At 42.5% G+C, this 23,149-nt stretch overlaps 1 protein-coding gene across 3 annotated transcripts in view; it reads right to left on the reverse strand.

Annotated features, from left to right (window-relative positions):
• ISL1 (ISL LIM homeobox 1) overlaps nucleotides 1–23,149 on the reverse strand; it is a 52,478-nt gene that overhangs the window by 19,041 nt on the left and 10,288 nt on the right. For 2 of the 3 annotated variants that reach the window (XR_015798268.1, XM_088152799.1), the window contains exons 4-5: nucleotides 21,287–21,573; nucleotides 16,750–16,917 (exon numbers count right to left, since the gene is read on the reverse strand). Coding sequence is in view for 2 of the 3 variants with exons in the window: in XM_088152799.1 (XP_088008925.1) it covers nucleotides 16,750–16,917; nucleotides 21,287–21,573 (455 nt within the window). In the remaining variant the exon portion in view is untranslated. Of the gene's footprint in view, nucleotides 1–7,663; nucleotides 8,294–16,749; nucleotides 16,918–21,286; nucleotides 21,574–23,149 lie in introns of those variants that run through there. The other variant, XM_088152798.1, reaches the window with a different exon arrangement.

Consider the following 23,149-nt stretch of genomic DNA (forward strand, 5'->3'; position numbering starts at 1 on the left):
GATTTTTTTTTCCCAGGGGTATCTTACAGCATTTGACTTGATTCAGAAGACACCAAGTCTGGAGTAGATTCCTTAGAGTTAATTACCAAGCAAGGCTATTGCTGTGAGTATACTTCTTTGGGAGTACATGCTGTTGCACACAATGAAACATTGTCAAGAATAGAGAAGGATTGGTAGTTTGTGAATGCTAGTCTCTTTACATCTCTATCCTGAACTTAAATCCATTCAGGGCTTACTTCCACTAAGGTGAGCACAGCACTGCAGCTTTCAACAACTTAAATCAGCATTGAAACCTTACTCTTAGATGACATTGATCTTGACTAATCAGTGGTTGAAATGCTTGAAATGAAATATTTTCTAGCAAACAGTGTGAAGCTACACTAGGAGAAAAAAGCAGTTGAAGAATCCAATTAAATTCAATCTGGATCTGGAATAAATAGTTGCCCTCCAACACAAATACTGTAAAGTGGGTCCAGCTTTAGAAGATGATTTCATTCAAGGCCAACTTTGTGGGACCTCTCTCCACCTTTAATTTCTGTCTTTTTTCCTTGAACTATTCCTATGACCATCTATATATTCACAACAGTCTTCATTATTTCATGGCATTGCCATTCTAGAGTTCTTGCAAGAAGTTCCTAGGGAATTCACAGAGCTCCCTTTGGAGAAAGCAGGCCTATTTAGCCCAAAAACAATAAGGGATCAAAGGAAAAAAAAAGATGAATAAAAACACTCAAAAGGTCCTTTGCTTTTTATTTTCTCCCTAATGTTTTAGGGCAAAAAATGATACTAAAAAAAATAAAGATACTTTCAGACTGAATTCAAGTCCAGTGATTTCTTATAGCTAATGTAGCTTTGGTAGCAATAATTTGGAAGTGGCTCGCTACTACTTTCACCTGGGATGAGTTTTCAACTTCTCCATCTAGCCTTTAGGCCAGGGGTTTCCAAATGATCAAACTATTAACTAGGCCTGATCCTGTATCAGGTACATAAGGGTCTCCAGGGGTCAGACTGATGCACTCCCAAAAGACACCAGAGCTTGATCTTCCAACTAAACATCCCAACCAGGTAAGCTAATGCTTCCTTTCTGGAAAACAGAATAACATTCCCTCATCAAACCCTCAACATTTAGCAGCTACCATCCGTGTTGTCCAAATTTGGCCATTTTAAGATGAGTGGACTTCAACTCCCAGAATTCCCCAGCCAGCATGGCTGGCTAGGGAATTCTGGGAGTTGAAGTCCACTCATCTTAAAGTGGCCAAATTTGGACAACACTGAGCTACCTGAACCAAAAAAGGAAGTGTCCCTGAAAGCAGTCCCCCCAGGAAATCAACCAAGGAAGTGCAGATGGAAAAGGAGGCCCTTCCTGGCCACCACACCAAAATGTGCTTCACCTTACAGACCAGACTTCTAGCACCAAACCTCAGAGGCTGATCATGTGTCCAAAAGTAAAGCATTACCTAACATCACACCCATTCAAGATTAATCCTCGAGTACTGCATATACACCCCCCAAAAAAACAAAGGAAACCTCTTGAAAACAAAGTTACTGCTTTTTTTAAAGGAATCCACTCTGTTGGGCCAGAGAGGAATGGGAGAATCAAAGGGCCATGAAATATTTATTGCAAGAGAACCCAATACTGAAGCAGAAGCCCAAGGGCACAGCAACAATAATGCTGCAACCCAGCTTGGAGCTACTTGCTGCAAAACTGAGCCACTCAAGGAACCTGGAGTTCTGGAAGGTCACGACATGCAGCAGAAGGTCCCCTGTGTCAGATAAGATTCTCTGGGAGCGTGTTGGTTCATCAGGATGCTCATGAGATAATAGTTTCTTTGATGCTTTACTTGGAAGAAAGTCTTTCTTGTAGTCCCCTTGTTTCAGAGCTATGCTAGAAGGATGCTTGAGGCATTTCTCTTTCAAAGAACTCCCTGCACATTCCATACTCAGAAGTCCACCAGGATATGGGGGGGAAATGTTGAATGTTCACACAAGATGCTTAGCCTGGTCACTGAATTAACTCATTGAGCTGATGCAATATCTTGAATCATAAACTAATCAACTGGCCACAGATATCTGTACACTAAGTGTACCGGAAAAAAAACTAAACATGGTTAAAGCCAACTAGGTTTTCCATGCTCTGTTTGTACCTGACCTGGTTAAGCAACTTCTCTAAATGCAATGAGTCATGTCTCTTTTGCTCCTTGCACACCTAGAGGGCACAATTCCTCCCTGCAGGAGAAGTCTACAGTCAATAATATGCAAGACATAGAGGTCAACTGCAGCTCTGGAAATTGGTGGAGCTGGAAGATGTAGGACAAACAATTTCTGGAGAAAATAGCAAATTGGGCAGGTTACAGCCCTGAGACATTAGAACAAGGTTGTTGATTCAGTGCCAGGGAAAATATTTTAAAACAACTAAGCCAAATTATTCATTATAGTTACAAGGGGATAACCCTGTTTGGCTTCCAAGGGAAAGCCATCACTACTCCCATCTAAAGAAAACATGGAGAGAAAAATCAGGGTGTTTTCCTCTTAATGTAAAAGTTATGATCATCCCACAAGCTTAAGCATGGTAACTCAATTATCCCAACTATGTGTGTGTGTGTGCATGTGTGTGTATTTCTGTGGCTGGGTGTACTATGTGAATCCAGCCACAAGAGCAGTCAATTATCTCCCCTCCAGAGACTGAAAAGGGGTGTGCATGAGCACTTGAGAAGTTTTTTTTTTTTTTTATTGTCTAACGAACATTGTGCTAGACCCCAAGACCTTCTTCTGGCCATTGCCTGTAGGCAGCAAAGTTATCACCATTTACACACCAATATTTACATCCGTTCGTCAATTCTCCCTTTGCAATCCGCACTCGGTGCGATCTGCTCTAGTCCCTAAGCAAGTCGGCAGATCTTAACTGGCCATCCCGCCAATTAAACAGGGCAGCGCCTTTGTTCTCTGGCCGATCGCTCAAGTGGATCTCTCGGGAGGGCACAAGATCCTCTCAAAAGAAAGCCAGTGGAGGTTGCTCTGCTCTACCGGCGATGCTGAGAACGGCCGCCGTTGAAGTTTACGGGGCTGACGTGAGAGGACCAGACCCTTAGGTTTCCAGCCCTGCTCAACTTTCCCACTTTAATTCCCATTTATCAGGTTTACTCAGGAGACAGAAAGCGGACCCGAACCGCGCGATTCTTGGCGTCTCTGCTCAAAAGGGAGTTTTGTAACACTCACTGAGATTCACCCGCAGGGGGTCTATGATACGCTGAATAGAGCTGCAGCCTTAAAAAGCTCTGGATCGGCGGGGTCTGCAGCTACGCTGCCAGTCAAACTGGCAGGTAAAGCAGCAAAGAACGAACCTTTCGGCGTATCTGTCCCGGTATTTATCAAGATATTTGGAAAGCCCCGTTCCAATAATCTCTCTGTAAACTCTGCTAATTCGCTGTAATTTGGCCCGTCGAGAAACAGTACTCATCGGAGCTATCCGCAATAAAATGAGTGCGTTTTTACAACGAAAAGAATCGACTTGTGAATACAAAATACACGCAATTTCTAGTCGATGAAGAGAAGAAAGAAACACGTCTGGCGAACGCCCATGTCGCCAGGGGGTCTTTTGAAACCTTACTTAGAGCAAAATCTGATACATATGTTTGCTCGGAAATACATCTCGCTGTCTTCAACCAGTTGTGTCGAAGTGTTTGCTTGGTTTAAGACTGAAAGCGGAGCTCGCAAGGCGGAAACCTTTAGAGACCCAGCGGAGTAAGAATTATTTCATTCCGTAGGATTTGCTTCAGCCTAGGCACCAACCAAGATTGCAGTTCTTCCCGGGCAAAGTTGCAGGTCAGAAGCAGAGCCCATCGACCTAACCGCCCCCCACCCCCACCCCAAGCACACCAAAAGGAACTGGCATCAGATTGCTGAACACAGATCAACTTCTCCCTTGTTTTTCAAAAACGGCATTTTAAATGTTAAGGGCTTTTATTCCCCGATGCTTTGTTCCTTATACACCCCCCCCCCGGTGAACCCCTTTAATGCGCTCTGCACACCCCATTGGTCGAGGCCGTTTGCACTTACGCTTGTGGGATGAAAGCCCGCACAAATACCCCTGGGATCTGCAGCGCCCCTCCCATCCGGAGGCTACTGACCAGCGAACGCGAAAATACTTCGGAAATGCCATTTTCAACACTCCGACAAGCGAAGCCAGCCCCCTCGAGGCGGTCTTCAAAGACCCCCCTCGGGCTCAGGCCGAGGAAAGGCGGCCCAGATACCTGCAAGAAGCAAACAAATAATTTTCGCTCGCGAAGGAGCACCACCCACCACGAGACTCCAACGCCCTCCCCGCTCCAGCTGGGCAGAGTTTGGGAATCTCCGAGAGAAAAGGGAGTTGGGAGTGCCAGCCCTTCTCAAGCCACCTTCAACTCTGTGGTCAGGTTCACATATACATCTGACCAAGTCCAGCTGAAAACCCGGTGGTTGTCAGCTCGGTGGGTTTTAACCTGGCAGGTGTGAGAACCCAACTCTCAATTTAGTTTGGTCCAATAGCTTTGTGCCAATCCCCAACATGGATTAATTCAGAAACAAAGTAAGTGTATTGTTTGAACACTGCCGCAAAGTAGGGATTTGGGGGGAGTATCACTTGTTTTAAAAATGCTCTTTTTATCTCTTTTTTTGTTGTTCTTTCTTTAATTAAAGCTCTATCTATCGGTTCTCCCAATTGCTCCTCTTTTCTTCAGATTTCCATTTGGTGTTTATTACTATCAAACTGGTTTCCCATCTTGTTACTTTCCAGATGTGTTGGACCACAGGTCCGCTGAGACTGTAATCCTACACGTCTGAAAAGCACCAGGAAACGCGGCTGTAAACCCCCCTGTTCCGAGACTTAAAGAACTGGCCAAGTATCCCACTCCCAGGCAAATATCAGCAGGATAAGAAGTTTAGCCGCGTTCTCACGACGTGTTTCACCTAGTTACCGAAATAACCCTATGTTCTGTGTCCGCTCAATACAAGTGAACCACAAAACCAAACGGCATCGATTCGAACAAAAGCCGAAACAACAACGGCCCGCTCCCGCCACACACGCGGCTTAATTACTTCGGGGATCTCGGCCAACCAACGTGCCGAAATCGCTAGTCCCTCGGTGAGACGCCGGTTTCCCAAATTCACCTTCACTCCTTTCAGGGCGGGGACTGGAAAGTATTTCCAATCAAGGAGGGAGAGCAGGTTTACACCCAAGGCTGTGAACTAAAATTCGGGTGCCCCTACTCAGGAGTAAATCCCACTGAGTTCCACGGGGTTCATCCAGGCTGCAATTTCAGCGTAACCTCTATCCAGAAGTAACTCTAGGGAGTTCCGCAGAATTGGCGGATCCCCAGAGCACGCGGGCAAGCTTGCAACCGAAACCACGATTTTAACTGGGGCGGACGCCGAGGGCCGCTGGGCCCCGGGAACTCAGCCAGCCAGCTTTCAAGATGTGCAGAGCCCCGGCTATTCCGCCTCCCCCTTCTCGCCTTCCCAGTTTTCACCACCTCTCAGCCTCGGTCCCACCCACCCCCTCCCCCGCCAACCTGAAGGGAAAAATGGAAGCCGAAAGGAAAACAACAAACAAGGATCTTTGGAGTCCTCTCCAGCCAGAATCCCCCTGCAGCATTTCCAACTCTGTTGACAACAGACAGTGACAAATAACAGTCATTGTTCAGCTGCTGAACAAAAGCCAGCCCCCACTTCCCGAGCAGAGAGAGAGAGAGAGATCACGTAAACAAAAAATAATGATGAACTGGTAGTCCACGGTATTTCTTAAGATGTACACATATTTTAAAAACTCTACATTTTCCTTGAGTTGTGGGGGAGGGGAAGGAACATACAATCTCAGGTTCATATTTTCCTGGGGGTAGGGGGAGAAAGGGCCACTTCACACGTTGCCAGCAGCAAACCCGGATTTACTGAGTCCTGAACAAACATGGGTTTGTCACTTTTATGCTTTCATTTTCAGTTTAATTCTTGGCAGTGTTTGCGGGATGGTCCCCGCTTGTGAAACCAGTGCTAGGGATCTAGATGTAAGGCTGGTGCAAGGTGGCAGGGGGAAAGGTAACCATATTTAGTCCAAAGTAAAATTCTCTTGGTGAACCTTTCCAGCGCTTCAGTTCTTAAAGGGAAAAGGAGAACAGTACTGGATTTGTATCTCTGATTTAGAAATTAATAAGCTAGCTGTTGATGCACTTCATAAAATATTACACTGATTTTCTTCCAAGCTTAGAATGTAATATTTTGTATTCAGTATTTAGCAGCTAACTTGTAAATACCTCCAGTGCATTTATATATAAATATATAATAATAGCTCTTTATAATATATATATATAAAAGAGGGTACTTTGGTAATTCTTAATTAGTTTATTGTTTCTCTATACCAAATGTGTATGGAGTGAAATAGTTCCTGAAGGTATCATTCTACATACGGCGCATTTATTTCACAGAATACTTGAGAACTCAAAACAAAAAAACCCCAAACCAATAGAAAGTATAAAAGCCCCACAAACCTGACATAAACACTCAAAGATCACAGTGAAAAGAAATAAAGGGAAAAAAAAAACCCTTTCCCCACCCTTCATACTTCCTTTGGGTGAGATCCACTGATAGTTTCTCCTGCACAGGAGGTACCCCACCTCCCTTATGTTAGCATTTTATTTTTGTACCGGTCATGTGGAAGAGAACTATCTCACATGAATCTTACCCTTTCTTAAAAAAACACAAAAATCAGCCAAACTAATCAACACAAATCAAGACAATAAAAAAGTGGCAAGTCTTTGGATAATAAATAATAAATTACTTTATATATTTTTTGCAATGCAAGAGCAAACAAACAACAAAGTTTAAGAAAGGGGGGGGAGAGAGAGAGACAGGAGAGAGGGGGAGAGAGAGAGACAAAGCCCTGCTCTTTATTTCCAGCAAAGAAGATAGGGAGAGAGAGAAAAAAATCCTTAAAAAAATAATAAAATGAAGAACTATACACATCTTTGGGGGAAAGGAGGGGGAATGTTGTCGAACAGTCAGAAACAAAACCCCAACATACTTTTTTTTTAATAGCCAAAGAGAGGTATACCTTGTTGCAAGTGAAGTTTTTAACTGGGTTTTAAGAAATGAAACAAAACTTTTAAAGAAAAATCACTTGGGGAGAGAAAAAGGATCTCAGCAAAACTCCACTCCCAAGCAAATGAAAAATAAAATAAGAGGAGGGGAAGGAAGAAAAAGCTACAGTACATGCTAGGGGAGACCCCAAAAGTTGGGATACGTCTCTTGTTGAAAGAAAGAAAGAAAGAAAGAAAGAAAGAAAGAAAGAAAGAAAGAAAGAAAGAAAGAAAGAAAGAAAGAAAGAAAGAAAGAAAGACGCTCCCAGCTCCACACTTTCATAATGGCTCATGCTGTCATAAGAGGGGAGGGGAGACGCTACAGATGGTCCCTTCTTGATCTGGAAAAATGCAACCTATCAGGGCTCCTTCTGATTTTCTTTTTTAAACATTAATTTAATTTGGCAAAGGAAAGGCCAGTATAGAAAGAGCACCATTCACGTTAGGGTGGTTACTACTAATAGATTTTCTTTTTCTTTCTTTCTTTCTTTCTCTTTCTTTCTTTCTTTCTTTCTTTCTTTCTTTCTTTCTTTCTTTTTCTCTTTCTTTCTTTCTTTCTTTCTCTTTCCAATTTATTTATTTATTTATTTATTTATTTATTTACTCATTCCTCCAGGATGTGCAGTCACCGAAATATGCCATTTGGGGCAAAAATAGGAGATCCTTGTGGGTACAAATCCTCTCTGTTTCTCAAACATCTTTTTCTGATTTTCCTTGATCCGCCTATGATTCTTTTGCGTGGATATTCTGTCATCATCATCATCATCATCATCATCTAAAAGCATTTTCATTTGTTCTTGGAGTATTACTCTAGTAAGATCCCATGATTGTCTTCACAGTGTTGCTACCTTATCATTGCAAAACAAACAAACAAACAAAAAACTGAACAAGACTCCCCAGACAGTTCACGGAGTTTTCTTTGCTTTAGGTTCATGAACAAAGTTGTCTTAAATACTTTTTTCCTTCCTTCCTTTTCTACATTTTTGTCTCGAGTCCCCAAACTTGACAGCTTTCCCACTCTCTCCAGCAGGGGGCGAAAGGTTTCAAGGACCACAACAGCGCAAGGAAGTTCCTCATGCCTCAATTGGACTGGCTACCATGCTGTTAGGTGTATCCGGGAGTTGGGAGGACATAGATGCTACCTCACTTCCGGTGGAATTGGAACCTGGGCCTCCTTCTGAAAAATTAACCTGCCAAACATGTTTAAAGAGAGAGAGAAAGAAAGAAAGGTTTACAATGAAGAAAAGGAAAGGGGTTGGATCCAGATTTAGTTGTACTGGAGACTAACAGGATTTGAGTTATTGCTAACTTCCATGGATGTCAAGTATCTATGGCAAGAGTAAGAAAGCTTAGATCCAATCCAAAGTCTTTGTTTCTCTGGCTTTCAAAACATCATTGATTTAGTTTCTTCAGGGCAGATTCTTACTTAGAGATATCCACATTACATAAATGCTACCTAAAAATCATTTAAAATGCACCAATGCTAACCTTCTCATCTCACGCTAACCTCCTCTGTTTTGTGTTCTGCCTCTTTTAATGAGATACTACTTTTTTCCCCCCATCCAAAATCACAGCGTAAGAATAGGAAAATAAGGCGTATCTGAACAAACTAAAGGCATTTCATTTAAATTCTTTTTGGCTTTTCATTCCACAATGTTACTGTGAGTTAATAATGAACTATCACAGTAGGTTTGTGAACGTATTCCAAATGGAAAATTGGTCAGAGAGCGTAACGTAAAATCAGCAATTATGACTAAAATAAAAAAGAGATGGAAATGTAATACTAGGCAATTCCCGTATAGTAAAAGCCACTAAATTTCATATATAATTTTTTCAAACAACCTTGGATTACGTGGAATATTGAGCAGTCACAGATATTAATCAACATATCAGTTTTAATAGTCAAGGTCAATATTTTTCATATCCCTACTTCAAAGAGAACCTGAGACATATCTGTAGATTGATTGAGCACCTTCTCATAAGCTTATAACCTGAACTGAAATTTGAAGTACAATTTCCCCCATCATAGCACCCAGTTCTTACCACTATGTTATGCTAAATGTTTTCATATTCAGTTAGAGTGGTGTTAGTATTGCTCTCAGCAGCAGCAGCAACGCTCACATATGGAAGGAATTTTACTCTAAAGAAGAGTTCCCCAAAATGGTCAATATTGACCCCCAAGGGTTGATGGGACTATCCAAGGAGATGTTGTTACTGTTATTCATAGTACTATTAAAGTAGTATTTATTAAATTGTGTTCATATAATAAATGTTTGGGGGTCAATGAACAATCTGAAACTTCATGAAAGAGTTGATGAGCTGAAAAGTTTGGGGACTCTAAAGAAAGGCTACAGCCCTATGAATTCTCTCATTGAGTCAGCCTCCTTAAATGCAGTGAAACAGAATTCTGATTCAACAGTGCAGGTTTATATTGCACTGACAATATACAGATACCAGTATAGGAAAAAAAATATTCAGCATGAAGACATGCTCCCAGACAAAGGGAGAAAATTTTGAATTAGAGCAATTTAGCTGGGGGAGAGGGAGCATCAGAGAAGGGCAGAAAATGTTTGGGGCTATTAGTGACAGGGACAGGAAGAGGTTTTCTGCTTTTGGTGCCTGAAGAGTTTGAGCAGGATGGGGAAAGGTATGGGCTTCACCTCAGGCACAAAGTATTTTGGACCAATCCTGCAGATCTGTGCTATATCTGCTGGTCTCAGGCTGGATCCAGTTCTTTTAAAAAACTGCAAGGAGCATGCTTTAAAAGAAGTCTTCCCCCAAGATCCCACAGCGTAGACAAACATGGAATTACACTGACCAGTGGACAAATTCATCATAAATTCATCACATATCCAGTGCTATGAGAAATTTCTCAGTGAAGCCACTGGCAAAGCAACCAGCTGTTTAATTGCTCCAGGTACACTCATTGGTGGTTGAAACTATGCATGTCAAATCTGGAAAGGAGATCCTGGACCCACCCTTCTACTGTTCTAATTCTACTAGACTCAGGAGAGATTTGGACACCTAAACCATAGGTCATCTGTCCTTTCCATCCTTTAAGTCACCTTACCATCTAGCACATTTCCCATTAGTTTGGCAAAGAATGTGGAAGAATGACAACCACCATAGCATAGCGATTAAGGAGTTGCACTTGGACTAGGAAGACCAACTCAACCCCAGCAGATCATGGCCCTTGCTGTGTCATTCTAGAGCAACTACTCTCTCTCAGCCCAACCTACCTCACAGGGCTGTTTTTCTAGGATAAAAAAAGGAGACACATCTTCCCACACATGCCATTTTGAGCTCCCAGAGGAATAACAGGCTCCCCAAAATGATAAATTAAAATTATAGCCAATGGTGAAAATATTCTAATCTTAGTGGGAGTTTTTCCACTAAGACTAAATTACAAACATAATAGAAAAAATAATGAACAACCACATCATTACTCACAATTTTAAAGCTGCCTATTTAAGATCTCTCTCTCTCTCTCTCTCTCCCCACACACACACACACACACACACACACACACACAAGACAGTCCTGCACATGTCTATTTTTATTACTGTACATCCAAGGTACAATAGTTGGGCTGGAATCTATAGACCATCAGAACTTCCCCACATATGTACTGTATACCCTATAAATGCCATTGATTGATAATTTAACAAGTTAACAAATTACACAAAAAATCTTAAGGCCTCAATTCAAGTGGGAAGCAAGCATCATTAATTGAGTAAATATTGCATTTTAAAGATAAGAGTTGAGCTGTAAACCAGAGATCCCTAGCTTAAATGGGTCTTGGAACCAGCCCTGGAATTTATGCAATAGTCCTAGAGATCAGCCATTTCCTCCCCCCCTGGAAATTATACCACATGAAATGAATGAATGAATGAATGAATGAATGAACACACACACACAATGTGTGTGTGTGTGTTTCTATACTTCCAATCAAGTGCAAAATAGTGGGTGATGGCCCAGAATACAGTTATTCCAATATACAGAAATAGCAATTAGAATAGGAATACACCCTTCCTCCCATGTATTTCAAATAGGCAAGTACTGTGTATACAACTGGCATATATATCAATGTACATGTTATGTTTAGGTATCTGCAGATGAACAAATATGGAATGATAAGCCAGTATTTTAAAGACAAAATACATGCTAAGATTACTGAGCAACATTCAAAGTAACACCATGCTATAATTTTCTGAAATTTTTCTTCTCCTGGAAAAGAGCTTTACCTTTTCCTATCTCATTTTCCATCTCATTCTCAAGCTGCCCTAACATTTAAATTGGTGGTGTTTTGAGCAACTTTATGATTGCAAGGCAAACTGCTTCCATTATGTCCTTGTTATAAAACTCTTCCTTACTCTGGTTTCATCCTGTTATTGCCACCACACAACTTCCCATTTGAAAAAGCCAGTGAGATCTTCTTGAATATTTAACTGATGTGTTAGAAGCCTGGAGAGCTGCATTTCACTGGATTAATTATTGTACAATGAAAGACAGAAGGTTTACACGGGTCCCTGCACCACTTCCTCACTAAGGGAACTACGTACAAGAAACCTCACATACCAGCCATGAGAATGAGAGTCCTCATCCAAAAGTGTACTAACCTACCTCTCCCATAGAACTACTAGAGTTACGTTGCAAAGGGGAAAAAAATCCCCACCCCTTCTTCCCCTGAAAAGAAAAGAATCAATAGAAATTTATCTCATTTTTTAAGAAGATTTTAAAAATACAGTACTAACGTTAAAATGTATCAGCAGAGGCTCACTTCCATATGTAGAGCTGTCCTTTCTGAAGAAGCACAGCTCCCATTTATGGAGTACAATTTTAGAATCCTTAGGATCCTTCTGAGTCATTATGACCAAAATCAACCATCTACAATAAGGATTTTTCTAATTTAATGAAATTTAATCCTTCCAATATCAAGGTAATATATTACCAAGTTAAACACACTGGGATTTTAAATGAAAATTTAACAGGAGTTGCAATCCTATGCAAAGTTAGCTCAAATAAACTTTATTGGCCATGGTTAGACAAGTAAACCTGCAATACCACATAGATCTTTGGGATAAATGGGCAATGAATCACAGCCTGAGCCTAACTGAACTGCTGATGCCAGACTATTTCTAAAGTTCTGGGTGTCAGCAATATGTTCAATATGATTCCATCCACAGATTAACTTCCTTTATTGTTAGTAATTTATAGAGAATTATGAATTATTTTAGGTGGGTTGTGATGTATTACAATCATACACAGCAGTGATAAGTATGTTACCCAAAATGAGTCCTACTGAACACAGTAGCATTTAATTCTGCATACACACCCATCCTAGGATCCACAGTATAGCCCCTGGGATGTATAGAATGCTTGTAAGGAAGAGCTTCTTTATAACAGCTCTGTGCTAAAAATTATTTTGCCATTCTTCTTCAGTTTGATGAAAAAGGAAATGGTCCTCCCTTCTTCCCCCAAAGGAAAAAAAAATTAGTACAATTCTGATAGGTGGAGTACTAAGTTTTATATTTTCTTTAGTTATGAGGTGACAGAATGTGATATCACGTGTGAATGTCTTGTCTTTCATTGGACAAACTTTTCTCTAGTTGTCTGCAGCCTCCCTGGCTACCCATACATCAATTAAATCCCAAATGAAAGCATTATGAAGAAACTCATCCCATGAAGATTTTTCTGATCAGGAAACATGGATCACCAGAGAAGTTACAGAGAGATGGGGACATTTATAATAGAACACCACTATCTACTGTGCATAACAATAAAGTAAGCCCTAAAGCATCACAGATAGAAATTCTAAAGTTCTTGGGTATGAAACAGAAAATCAGGAGTCTCTTTTGGAAGGGAAAAATGTTCAAAAACTGAAAGTGAAATGCCAGTACAGTACTAATTTTAATATAGACTCTTCATAAATGTATCCTTATGCATCTCTCTACACCCAGTTAAATTGAAAGAAAATGAAGGAGCCACGTCTGAAACAGAGAGTGTGAGAGATGCCTTCTTTTGCTAACGAAAATTAGGTAAGCCAACATCTTTATGGGAATTCAGAATAAATAAATGTCATGTAATTACACCATGTGATCCAAAACCCCATGTCCCCCTAACACATCACAAAAAGCTAGAGAGCTGTACAGGATGAGATCAAAAGTCTTTGTAGCCAGAGATGCCAAGGCCCTCTTTCTCATATCCTATAGCAACTGGAACCATTGAGTGTGAGTTCCATCATGAACCATTCAAATTAGAAGCCATTGCTATGGTGGCAAACTCCAAAAGATTCATTTCCTGACAGTCAGATCACAGAATCTTCTGTAGTCTCACAAGGGATTCTGGAATTGCATTAAGTATACTGTTGCACCGAGAAGTTGCTTTTGCTGGGCATAGATCAATATGAATGCCAAGATGTTTCTTGGCCAGGCTCAGTGTCAGCAAGACCAAAAGGTTAGACCAATGTTTCTCAACTTGAGCAACTTGAAGATGGGTGGACTGCAACTCCCAGAATTCCCTAGCCAGCATGCTGGCTGGGGAATTCTGGGAGTTGCAGTCCACCCATCTTAACGTTGCCAAGGTTGAAAACCATTGGGTTAGACTCTCTTTCGAAGCACTGCATAGAAACACAAAGTGCCTCCTGACTCCGGTTCCTTTACCTGATTCTCATTATAAATCATTCCATATGTAATTTTCTCCCACCCAAGACTTCTTCCCCATCTTTGTCATGCTGACATAATTTTTTCACATTGCATCCTATCATGAAATCTTCCACTGTGTGTTGAGTCTCATTTCCTCCCATAAATGTCTATCAATCTCTTATATCTTTAAAAGCTGCACTGAAATTCTGTAGCGTTATAATCCTATCTGAGTACACACACTGGAATAAAATAGAAAAACTAAAAAAGCCCTCCCAGTAAAGGGGGTATGAGGTCTATTCCAGATGGGGGGTAACTAGTTGGGCCTTTTTTGAATTTATTATATTTTTACCATTCGTAGGGGTGCTCTTTATACTGCCTTTATATTTTACTTTTTTTTAAGCACATTCAGATTTCTCTGTGTATTTGCTCAGAAGTCAGTTTGTCAAAGTTAAATAGGACTTTGCGTGTCAAAATTTGGCAGTGCTACAGTATAAACTATGTCACAATAATTCTTAATAAAATTATTTTTATTACTCTTCTTGAAACAAACCAGTCTCTTTTTCATTAAAAAAAAAAAAAAACTTGTGTCCTTGTTATTTGGAAACCCTACTCTTGCCCATCATCAGATGTTCTATCATTCCTACTATGAATTTCAATCATAGTAGGAATGATAGATACTATAATAACATACCTTATTATTTTTAAGATCTGGTTTTAACACACCTATGCCAAGAAATTGGGTTAAGGTTGAACTTCTATCCTTAAATCACTTACTTAGGCCTAAGTGTTGCAGATAAGAAAGGGAGCTAAGAACAGAATGCAGTGATAAATTCCTGTTAGCTTTTTGGTGAAAACTGGTCCACTAATATTATGTAGCTCATACATGTTACCTATTATATATACAAAATGTAAATGTCATGTTTTTAAAAGAAAGAAATGGATCCGCTGGCAGCGGAAGGTAAGAAACATATCACTTAACAGTGCAATCCTATAAAACTTACCTGGGAGTAAGTCCTGTTGAAGAAAACAGGACTTACTTCTGAATAGGCATGTATACAATTGCACTGTACTGGTACACAAAAGAAAGATGTATACACTTCACAAAAAGTATACATTTGAACAAACTGTTATACAGGTTAATATGACAATATATAGAAAATAATCCTTATGAGTATTTGAAGTGAATAAAGGGGGTTAAATTGTGTAAAAAAATTATAGCAATGAACATCTTTAGGGATGTACTTAAAAAAATAGTATCACTACCATCAAAACAATGTGGAGAAAATAAGGTATATCTAATCTCACAGTTTATATTGAAGACTTGTTCTACAGATCACACACATAGCCTAGACTGTATCAACCTATATTCCATTATTAACATTTTATTTCGCCAGTGTACTCACTTGGTGGGTTCAAAAATAACTTGGCAACAATTCCACAATGTCCATACAAATGCCCATAATCTTAAGCAGTTTAAGATCTCAGGCAAAAACACTGACAGGTCGGAGCGTCTACCAGGCGTACTTTGTTGGAGTTGGTTATAGGAAATGCAGGTTCAATTCTTGGTCATAAAGACCTGTGGGGGATGGGAGAGGTATTCCTGTATCACCTGTGCTGAACACACTTGCGGTATCACTCCACCCTTCCGTCCCACCCTTGAGCCCTCTCCAGCTATAGTATGGAATGGAATTCCCATAATGCACGTGACTTCTGGAAATTTAAGTCCTAGACCCATACAGAAGGCACCAGACTGGAGAGATTATAGAAACAGGGTTTGGGTGGGTGGGGGATTATGTTGTTTTTAATGGGAAGTTATATACGAAAGCACTGTGTAAATCATCATCATCATCACCATCATCATCATCTGCCTATCCCAGGTCCTTGGGAAGGATTCAATAGGTGGATAAAAATGCCCAATCCAGTCTAAAGAGCTGGCTAACTGTGTGACTAACAAAAATACTTTATTAAATTATAAGATGAGAAAAGGCTGTAAAGCAGCACAAAGCTAGATTTCTTAAATCCCAAAGACATTAATGGAGTAAAAATATCCTAACTACATCCAAGACTGTCACTAAGTCTTATGAAGTAGTTTTAAGGTTGGAGAACCTCGGGTGATTTTTTAGAATAATAACAGCTATTGCCAAATTCCCCTTAGCTGCTCAGCCCTATTGATCAGTTAGATAATTGATCAAATCTTCAGCTAGGGGGATTTCCTTCAAGCCACCAAAAGAGCCTGTCGATTATGAACATAAATAAATTCTAATTTGGAAATGAGGCCAGGAGCATATTTTAGAATTGCAGCAGGCGTTCTCTTATGAGACAACTGTTGCTTGTAGCATTGGAGGGGCAATGCATGTATTCAAGAAAGTGAAGGAGAAAAGTTTCTTCTGTGATGTTGTCCGCTATCTATCATTTCTGAAAATTCATTTGCAAGAATGTTTTCACAATTAATGGAAACTGCCTTCTGTATCAATTAATTAAAAAAAAAAAACAGCCAATGGCCATGACCCAAGTATCAGCAACCAACAGTAACAAAACACAAATTCTATTTTTGCAATAGCACAACCAGATCTACGACTCCCGTGCCTCTTTGCTTCGGCACATGGGTGAGACATATTGCCAAGTGGCAGATAAGACACTCCTAACTGGGTGCATCCTACTCTGTGCATGTCTCCACACTCTTCACCCAGAGCAGCCTTCCCCACCAGGGTGCCCTTCCACATGGGTTGGACTCCATCTCCCAGGGTGCCTCGCAGTGGCAGGAACAAGTCCAATCAGGCTGGGAAAGGCTGAATGTGGAGATGAGGATAGTAAACCACCTGCTTCCTGTTACAGAAATGGGGAAACAGAGGGGAATTGGTATCCAGGCCTTGATGATGTAGCGGCAAGGTGGGTGGGAGAGGGTTAAACAAGGATACCAAAGTGTTTCAAAGGAATGAGCACCAGGACTCGCCTTTGTATACACAGCGGGCCATTCACGACTGCAGGGAATTGACACTTACGAGTTGCTGAAAAGCCGGCTGATCTATGTCACTCTGCAAGGCGAAATCACTGAGGACTTTCCAGGGTGGCTGGTAACTCTGCACCTCCACCGGGTTCGCCTGCAAGCCGCCGTCATGTCTCTCCGGACTGGCTGCCACCATGGGAGTGCCCGTCATCCCCTGGATGTTCTGCAAACAAGGCAGCAGAGTCAGTGAGCAGCCACGTTGCACCACACCGCAGACACCTGGCAGCGCCAAAGAAGCTATCAGCTATGTTGGCTTTAATGCACACCCTCCATGGATCACCTTAGTTCGACTGTCTTCCACAGCCTCTGGGCCAAGAGGGCTTTGTGTTTTACCCCCTTGATGAAAGTACACCATTTAGGGAGAGACCCATTTCCAGCCCCAAACAAGCCCAAAGAGGCTTGTGTGTGTGCAAAGTTCCCATTCCATTTAAGTTTTCAGTAGCACTTAGTGTCAGAAGGGTGCCCCTCTAGATCCGCACCCTATATATCCCCAGTGTCCTGCAAACACGTGGGACCATAACCCCCATCCCTCAACCAATGAACAGAAAGCTGTAGGTAGTGACCTAGTAAACCTCACTGAGATCTGTAGGACAATAAATTTGCTGGGGAAAAAAATGTCACCACTGAGTTTAAGATGATTGTTCCATTTCTAGAAAGGTGGAGAGAAATCCTCATTTATATTCTCGGAGAATCTAAAACCAGTCCCCAATTTAAAATATAAATTATTGGGGGGGGGGCTTTCATTTAAAAATACAATATTGAGTGTAAATGAACCTAGGCATTATAGGAGGAGAGCCATGGTAATCTATGGTGGCAAAAAATCAGGAGTGTGATAGCACCTTTTCCAACTAACTGATTTTATTAAAAGGCATACAGTAATCACAAAAGTTTATACCTTTTAATAAAACTTGCTAGTCGAAAAAGGAGCTAAAAGACTCCTCCTGATTTTGAACCCAGGAATGAGCGCTGTTGAAATCAGATTCTAGGATGTACCTTTACCTGGGAGTAAGTCCCAGTGACCTTAGTGAGGCTTACTTTTGAGTAAATTATTAGTAAGGAAGGCTTTACAGCAATCGTACGTTGAATGGCCAATAAAGCAATGGGAGCGGGGGACTCAGCGGGGACACAATGGCCTCTTCAGACCTGAAGATCCTTGTTTGTTGTTTTCCTTTCGGCTTCCATTTTTTCTTTGAGGTTGGCAGGGCAGTGGGGGGAGTGGGACTCAGGCTGAGGGATGGTGAATACTCCATCTCTACTACTCAAAAACACACACTACCTCTTTCTCCCCCAGACTCCTATTTTCTACTATATCCTCTCTCCATCCCTCTCCACTTTCTTTTGCTATCACTACTTAATAGTTTAATCAGAAGGAAGCATCCGATAACTATGGCATAGTACTGACTTGTTCACTTATTTGAGGTTCCCTTTTGAGCAAATGTGTCTCAACGTACTTCTTCACTGGGAAAACTCGTTTCATTGAGGGATCGTAGTGAGAGTTACATTAGTGCTACCAGTTCCGGCCTACAAACATCCAGATGATAGCAAAGGGGCATCATTTCTCTAACTCTTTGCTCCAATCTTATGATCATCTGGATTTCTGCGGTCAGGCCATGTTAACCCTTGGTTACATTCACATGTAAACTCAGAAAGAAACAAAGCCATAAACATTAAACCCTCAGAATCATGCAGGAAGTGTTATTCAGCTACTGGCACTGGTTTCTCCTGCACATGTGTAAGGCCCCAACCCGTGATGTGAAAGGGGGCACTGATAAACTGGATCTATAAATACGGTAGGAGTAAAATGCAAATAAGAAAAGTGCAAAGCTTTCTTAATTGCTTGGGAAATGGGGAGGGGGGTAGAGAGAGTGCAAAAGAGCAGGAAAGGAAACAGCATTGAGGTTTACTCTAGAAGTAAAGGTTGATCATAGAGTTTAAGTTTGAACTCAGTTGGAATCACCATGTTTGTCTACCCCCCCCCCCCATTTATTCTGGATGAAGCCAACAGATAGCTTTAGCTCACAGTCTTAATCCCTAAGCATTCTGAACATACAAATAAATGTAATTCAGGGAAGCCTTCTTAAGGCCACCCTAAGAGGAAAAGAGACTGGCTTTTGGTCATTCCTTGGCTGTGGGAAGAAGCAGTTGGATACAGTGGGACCACCGTTAAGCGAGTTAGGGGCAGAGTCCTTCATTCAGCACGAGCAACAGGAGGGTCTTCCAGGTTTAAAGGACTGCCTTATGACATTTGGAAACAGGAGAGTTGAAGGAGGCAGTACAATTCCAGTGGAATCTGCAGCTACAGTCCTTCAATCCTAAATCTAGGAATTGCTAATTGCACCACTGCAAAGCAATCCACGCCAGCCTAAATGTAAGCAGCACCTGATTCCTTATGCTGCAGCACCAACTCAGCACACTGGACTGCCCTCATTGGTGCCACTCAAAAGTCCAGAGTCATCCACTCTGTTTTGTGAGAGGCCAGGTCACCTTTTTATTTGTTTCTGTTTTGGCCGGGTGGGGAGTCCAAAATCCTAAAGGTGTTTTAAAGGACTTGTGTCCAAAATAGCATCCTAATTCTGACCAATTTAGAATCCTTTAAATTGTGGGTTTATGACATTCTGCAGTGGTGAAACACTGCTCTTGAAGTTCCACTTAATCATGGAGACAGCCTTTAAAACAAATTAATAGCTGCTTCTTGTCCCAGATTTGAATACTAAGGCGAGCAACAATTATGGTTTCCTCATGAAGGTCTAAAAGGGATAGTAGACGGGGGAGTGGGGCAAATAGTGTAATTCTCTAATTTGTATCCTATTCATAAGTAGTCCTTGATGATATTCACTTAAATACTGCAACTGTTGATTTAAACAAGGCCAAGCCCACAACTTTTTCCGTTAATAAATGCCACCCTGCTCAATGAGGAATGTTCCCTGTGCAAATGTGATCTAGGATTACAATTTTGGGCTTGAATTTGGTTCCACCTGGTTCCAATAAGGATGTATAATTGCCCAATGTGGGTGGGGCATAATTGGAAGTATGTCCCCAACTTACTCCTGGGTGAACATTCAGTCAGTTTTAGTTCTGTGGAACAAAACAGGAGTAAATACAGGTCTAATATGACCAAGTTAAGATTTCCTGAATTGATTCTTTCTTAAAAAAAAAAAAAAAACAGAAGAAGTAGGAAAATGCAGAAGGGTTAGAAGGCAAAAGCTCAACTCCTTTTATATTCAGGGAATGAGTAAAGAATCTACTCAAAGAAGCCTTATCCGGAACGGGTAACACACAATACACACTGATAATCACTGACATTTTTCTGCCTCCAAATTAAAATAATTATTAGGAACCTGTTGTAAACTCCTTTGGTCTCAACCAGAACTTATTTCACTTCGTGGCTAGCACGGGGCACCTTCTTTATTTATCTCAGTCTATGCTCTTTCTCATTGTTGTGCATTCTGCTCTGCCCAACACAAACCAGAGGCTCTAGGAATGAGCCTGAAATAGAGAGAGATGCACCCGAAAAGTTGTGAGGCCTCCTACCATCAAAACAGGCCCCCTCCCCAAGATTACTGCTCTGTTACCTGGGGAAAAGGCCCTCTTCCTAGGGATCTGACCAGCGTAGCCTTCCTTTCTGGCTCTGTTTCCTTGCCACTGGAGCTATTATTAAAGGCACAGGACTGCCTTCCAGAAAAAAAATTGGTGGCAACCTTTTCTCTCCCCCCCCACCGCGCCCCCCCCCCAGAGCCTAGTTAATTGGCACTCAGATTGTTACCAGCAAAACAAAACACCCATTGGAGCAACATCTCACACACTCACTAGCAATATCTGGCCCTAAATCTCAAGGGGCATTCAAGCAAAAAAAAAAAAAGTGGGGGTCCAGAGGAGAATGAGAAACTAAGAGCATTCATACGACACATAGGAAGACAGACACATAGGAAGACAGCATTTACGCATCACCCTAAGCCAGTGTTTTTCAATTCCCCTGCTGGCTGGGGAATTCTGGGAGTTGAAGTCCACACCTCTTAGAGTCTCCAAGGTTCAGAAACACTGCCCTAGGCCATGGTTTAGCCATGCCAAAGCCACAATTGGTTCAGTTCTTACCACAGGCTACGCCTAAACCCACACCAAACCATAGGCTAAATCAAAACTGGACAAGCCATCTTGTAACTGAACATAAGGTGGGTGATCCTAGTTTACAGCTGTGTTCACCTACATATTTATCTTGGTTAGATCAATCTTACTGTAACCAGTTGCCCATTGCAACTTAACGAACTGTAACTAACCACACCGGCAGGTTAGGCTAAAATATGGAGAAGTTCATTCGTGGTTCAGTGGGTTGAGGGAACAGGTCCTCTTCGACCAGAATGCACAGCCATTTAATTGAGGCGGGCTGGGTACAAACCCGGGGCGCTGAACGGCAGAAGAGACGCGTTCCCATGACCCCCCGAACCGGAGCCGGCCGCTCGGGTTGAAAAGGCACGCCTCGCTCGAGGAGGGGCGCCCCCTAGAGGCCGGGAGGAGAAGGCGCCGCGCTCGCTTACCGTCTTGTCGTTGGGCTGCTGCTGCTGCAGCTGCTTCATCATGATGCTCCGTTTTTTGTCCTTGCAGCGCTTGTTCTGAAACCAGACCCGGATCACTCTGGGGCTGAGGCCGGTCATTTCCACCAGCTGCTCCTTCATGAGGGCGTCGGGCCGGGGATTGGCGGCGTAGCAGGTCCTCAAAGTGTGGAGTTGCTTTTCGTTGAGGACGGTCCGGACGCGGGTGGTCTTTTCCGGCTGCTTATGGACGTGGGGCCGGAGGGCCGGCTGCCTGGCGGAGATAGGTTCTGCTGTAAGGGAGGGAGAGGCGCCTGGTCAGTGGCGGGGGAGGACAGACGGACAGAGCGACCCTGCAGCCCTTGGGAGGCCTCCTGCCCACCGCGCGGGAGGACTGGACCCCTGCCCTGCCGGGGAGAGCTGAGCGCCTGCCTTCGGGCTCCAGCGATCCACGGAGGAGGATTCCGCCAAGGCCTCGCTCCTTCTCCTTCTCCTTCAAGGAGTCTGTAGCTCCAGCCCTGGGTCTTCGTTCAGGGCTTCGCCTGCTTCCCGGAACGAATCCGGCTGCCCGTTCCGAAGCGACCCGCTTCGCCCAGCGCCTTGGGCCGCTCGCAAAGTAGCCGGCCAGCTTCAGCCTCGTGCGTCGCGCGGGCTACAGAGCCTGTTCCGTCGGCAGCTGGAGGCACCCTGCAGACGGGAGGCTTCTAATGCCTAGAGTGCTTACAAGCGGGTCTGGTCACAAAAGTCAAGATGGCGGACACGACGGTGCGACCGGAGCGCCGTCGCGGCCGCCATCTTGATTTTTTTGACCAGACCCTCCGGACCCACCTACTTACAAGCAAACGGAGTCCCTGGCTTTTTGGAAAGGACTGCTTCCTGATTACACGCATTGTCCTTAGTGAGCTCATCCTCCATTAGGCATTTAGCGGGCATCTCCTCAAAGTAACATTCAGGCCTCCCAGCCCTCACCCCCGTGTCCAAAGGAACACTTAAACCTCATCACTTGAGAAAATAGAGCACGTCGATGTCTACTGCCAAGTGTTTACAAGGCTGTGGGAATCAGAAAGGCAAGTGCTGGAAACTTCCTTTGTCTGTGACAGACGGATTTGAAAAACTGCAGGGAAGGGGAAATATCGCTCCGCCTCCATCTCTTGGTGGGGCCGTTAAACCTTAGTCCTAAGACTCAAAGACATTTGTTTTTCCCAGGTACAGTGCAGGCCAAGGCTGAGTTCACACAGCACCCTCTACTAATTGTGGTTGGCTAGTTTATGCTCCAGTGCCTTGTGTGAAGCTGGATAGGTGGATTCTGTTATGGTTCAGTGTTTTTTGCAGGCCTGGGCAATTGGGTTAAATCAGTAAACAAGGAATTAGTGTGTTGAATGCAACCATGAGGGCTACCAAGACAGTGATCCAGCTGCTTTGTTACAAAATTTCATGCTCCTTCCACTATTATGATGGCTCTTCCCCACCCAGTTATACATCCCGGATGTTCCATACACAAACTGTTGAAAATGAGATTTTTATACCAATTGTTGTCCCTTGCTAAAAAAAAAGCTTAAGAAAACTGGGTTCATTTAAGTTCTTTACAAAAAGCTACTTCACCAACCCAATCAACCCAACTAAAAATCCTGCATAGGTCTGTAAAATTTTTAAAAGATAGTATTTTAAAGTGACATCCTTCTTAAGACTGCAGTAGTATATACACTTCATGAACATCCTGGCTTGTTATTTCTAACTGAATGCAGATAGATACATTTTGAGAACAATCCCATTCATTGGACAGTAAGTCACACTCCTATGCATCATTACTCAGAAACAGTTTCTCCCTGGTCGGTTGGTTAGTTCCTAGAAAAGCATCCTTTTGAGGAA

The sequence above is a fragment of the Python bivittatus genome, unplaced genomic scaffold (genome assembly GCF_059951505.1).
Source record: "Python bivittatus isolate LINGU-HERP-01145 unplaced genomic scaffold, Pbiv_v1 ctg000570_np1212, whole genome shotgun sequence".
Taxonomy (NCBI): domain Eukaryota; kingdom Metazoa; phylum Chordata; class Lepidosauria; order Squamata; family Pythonidae; genus Python; species Python bivittatus.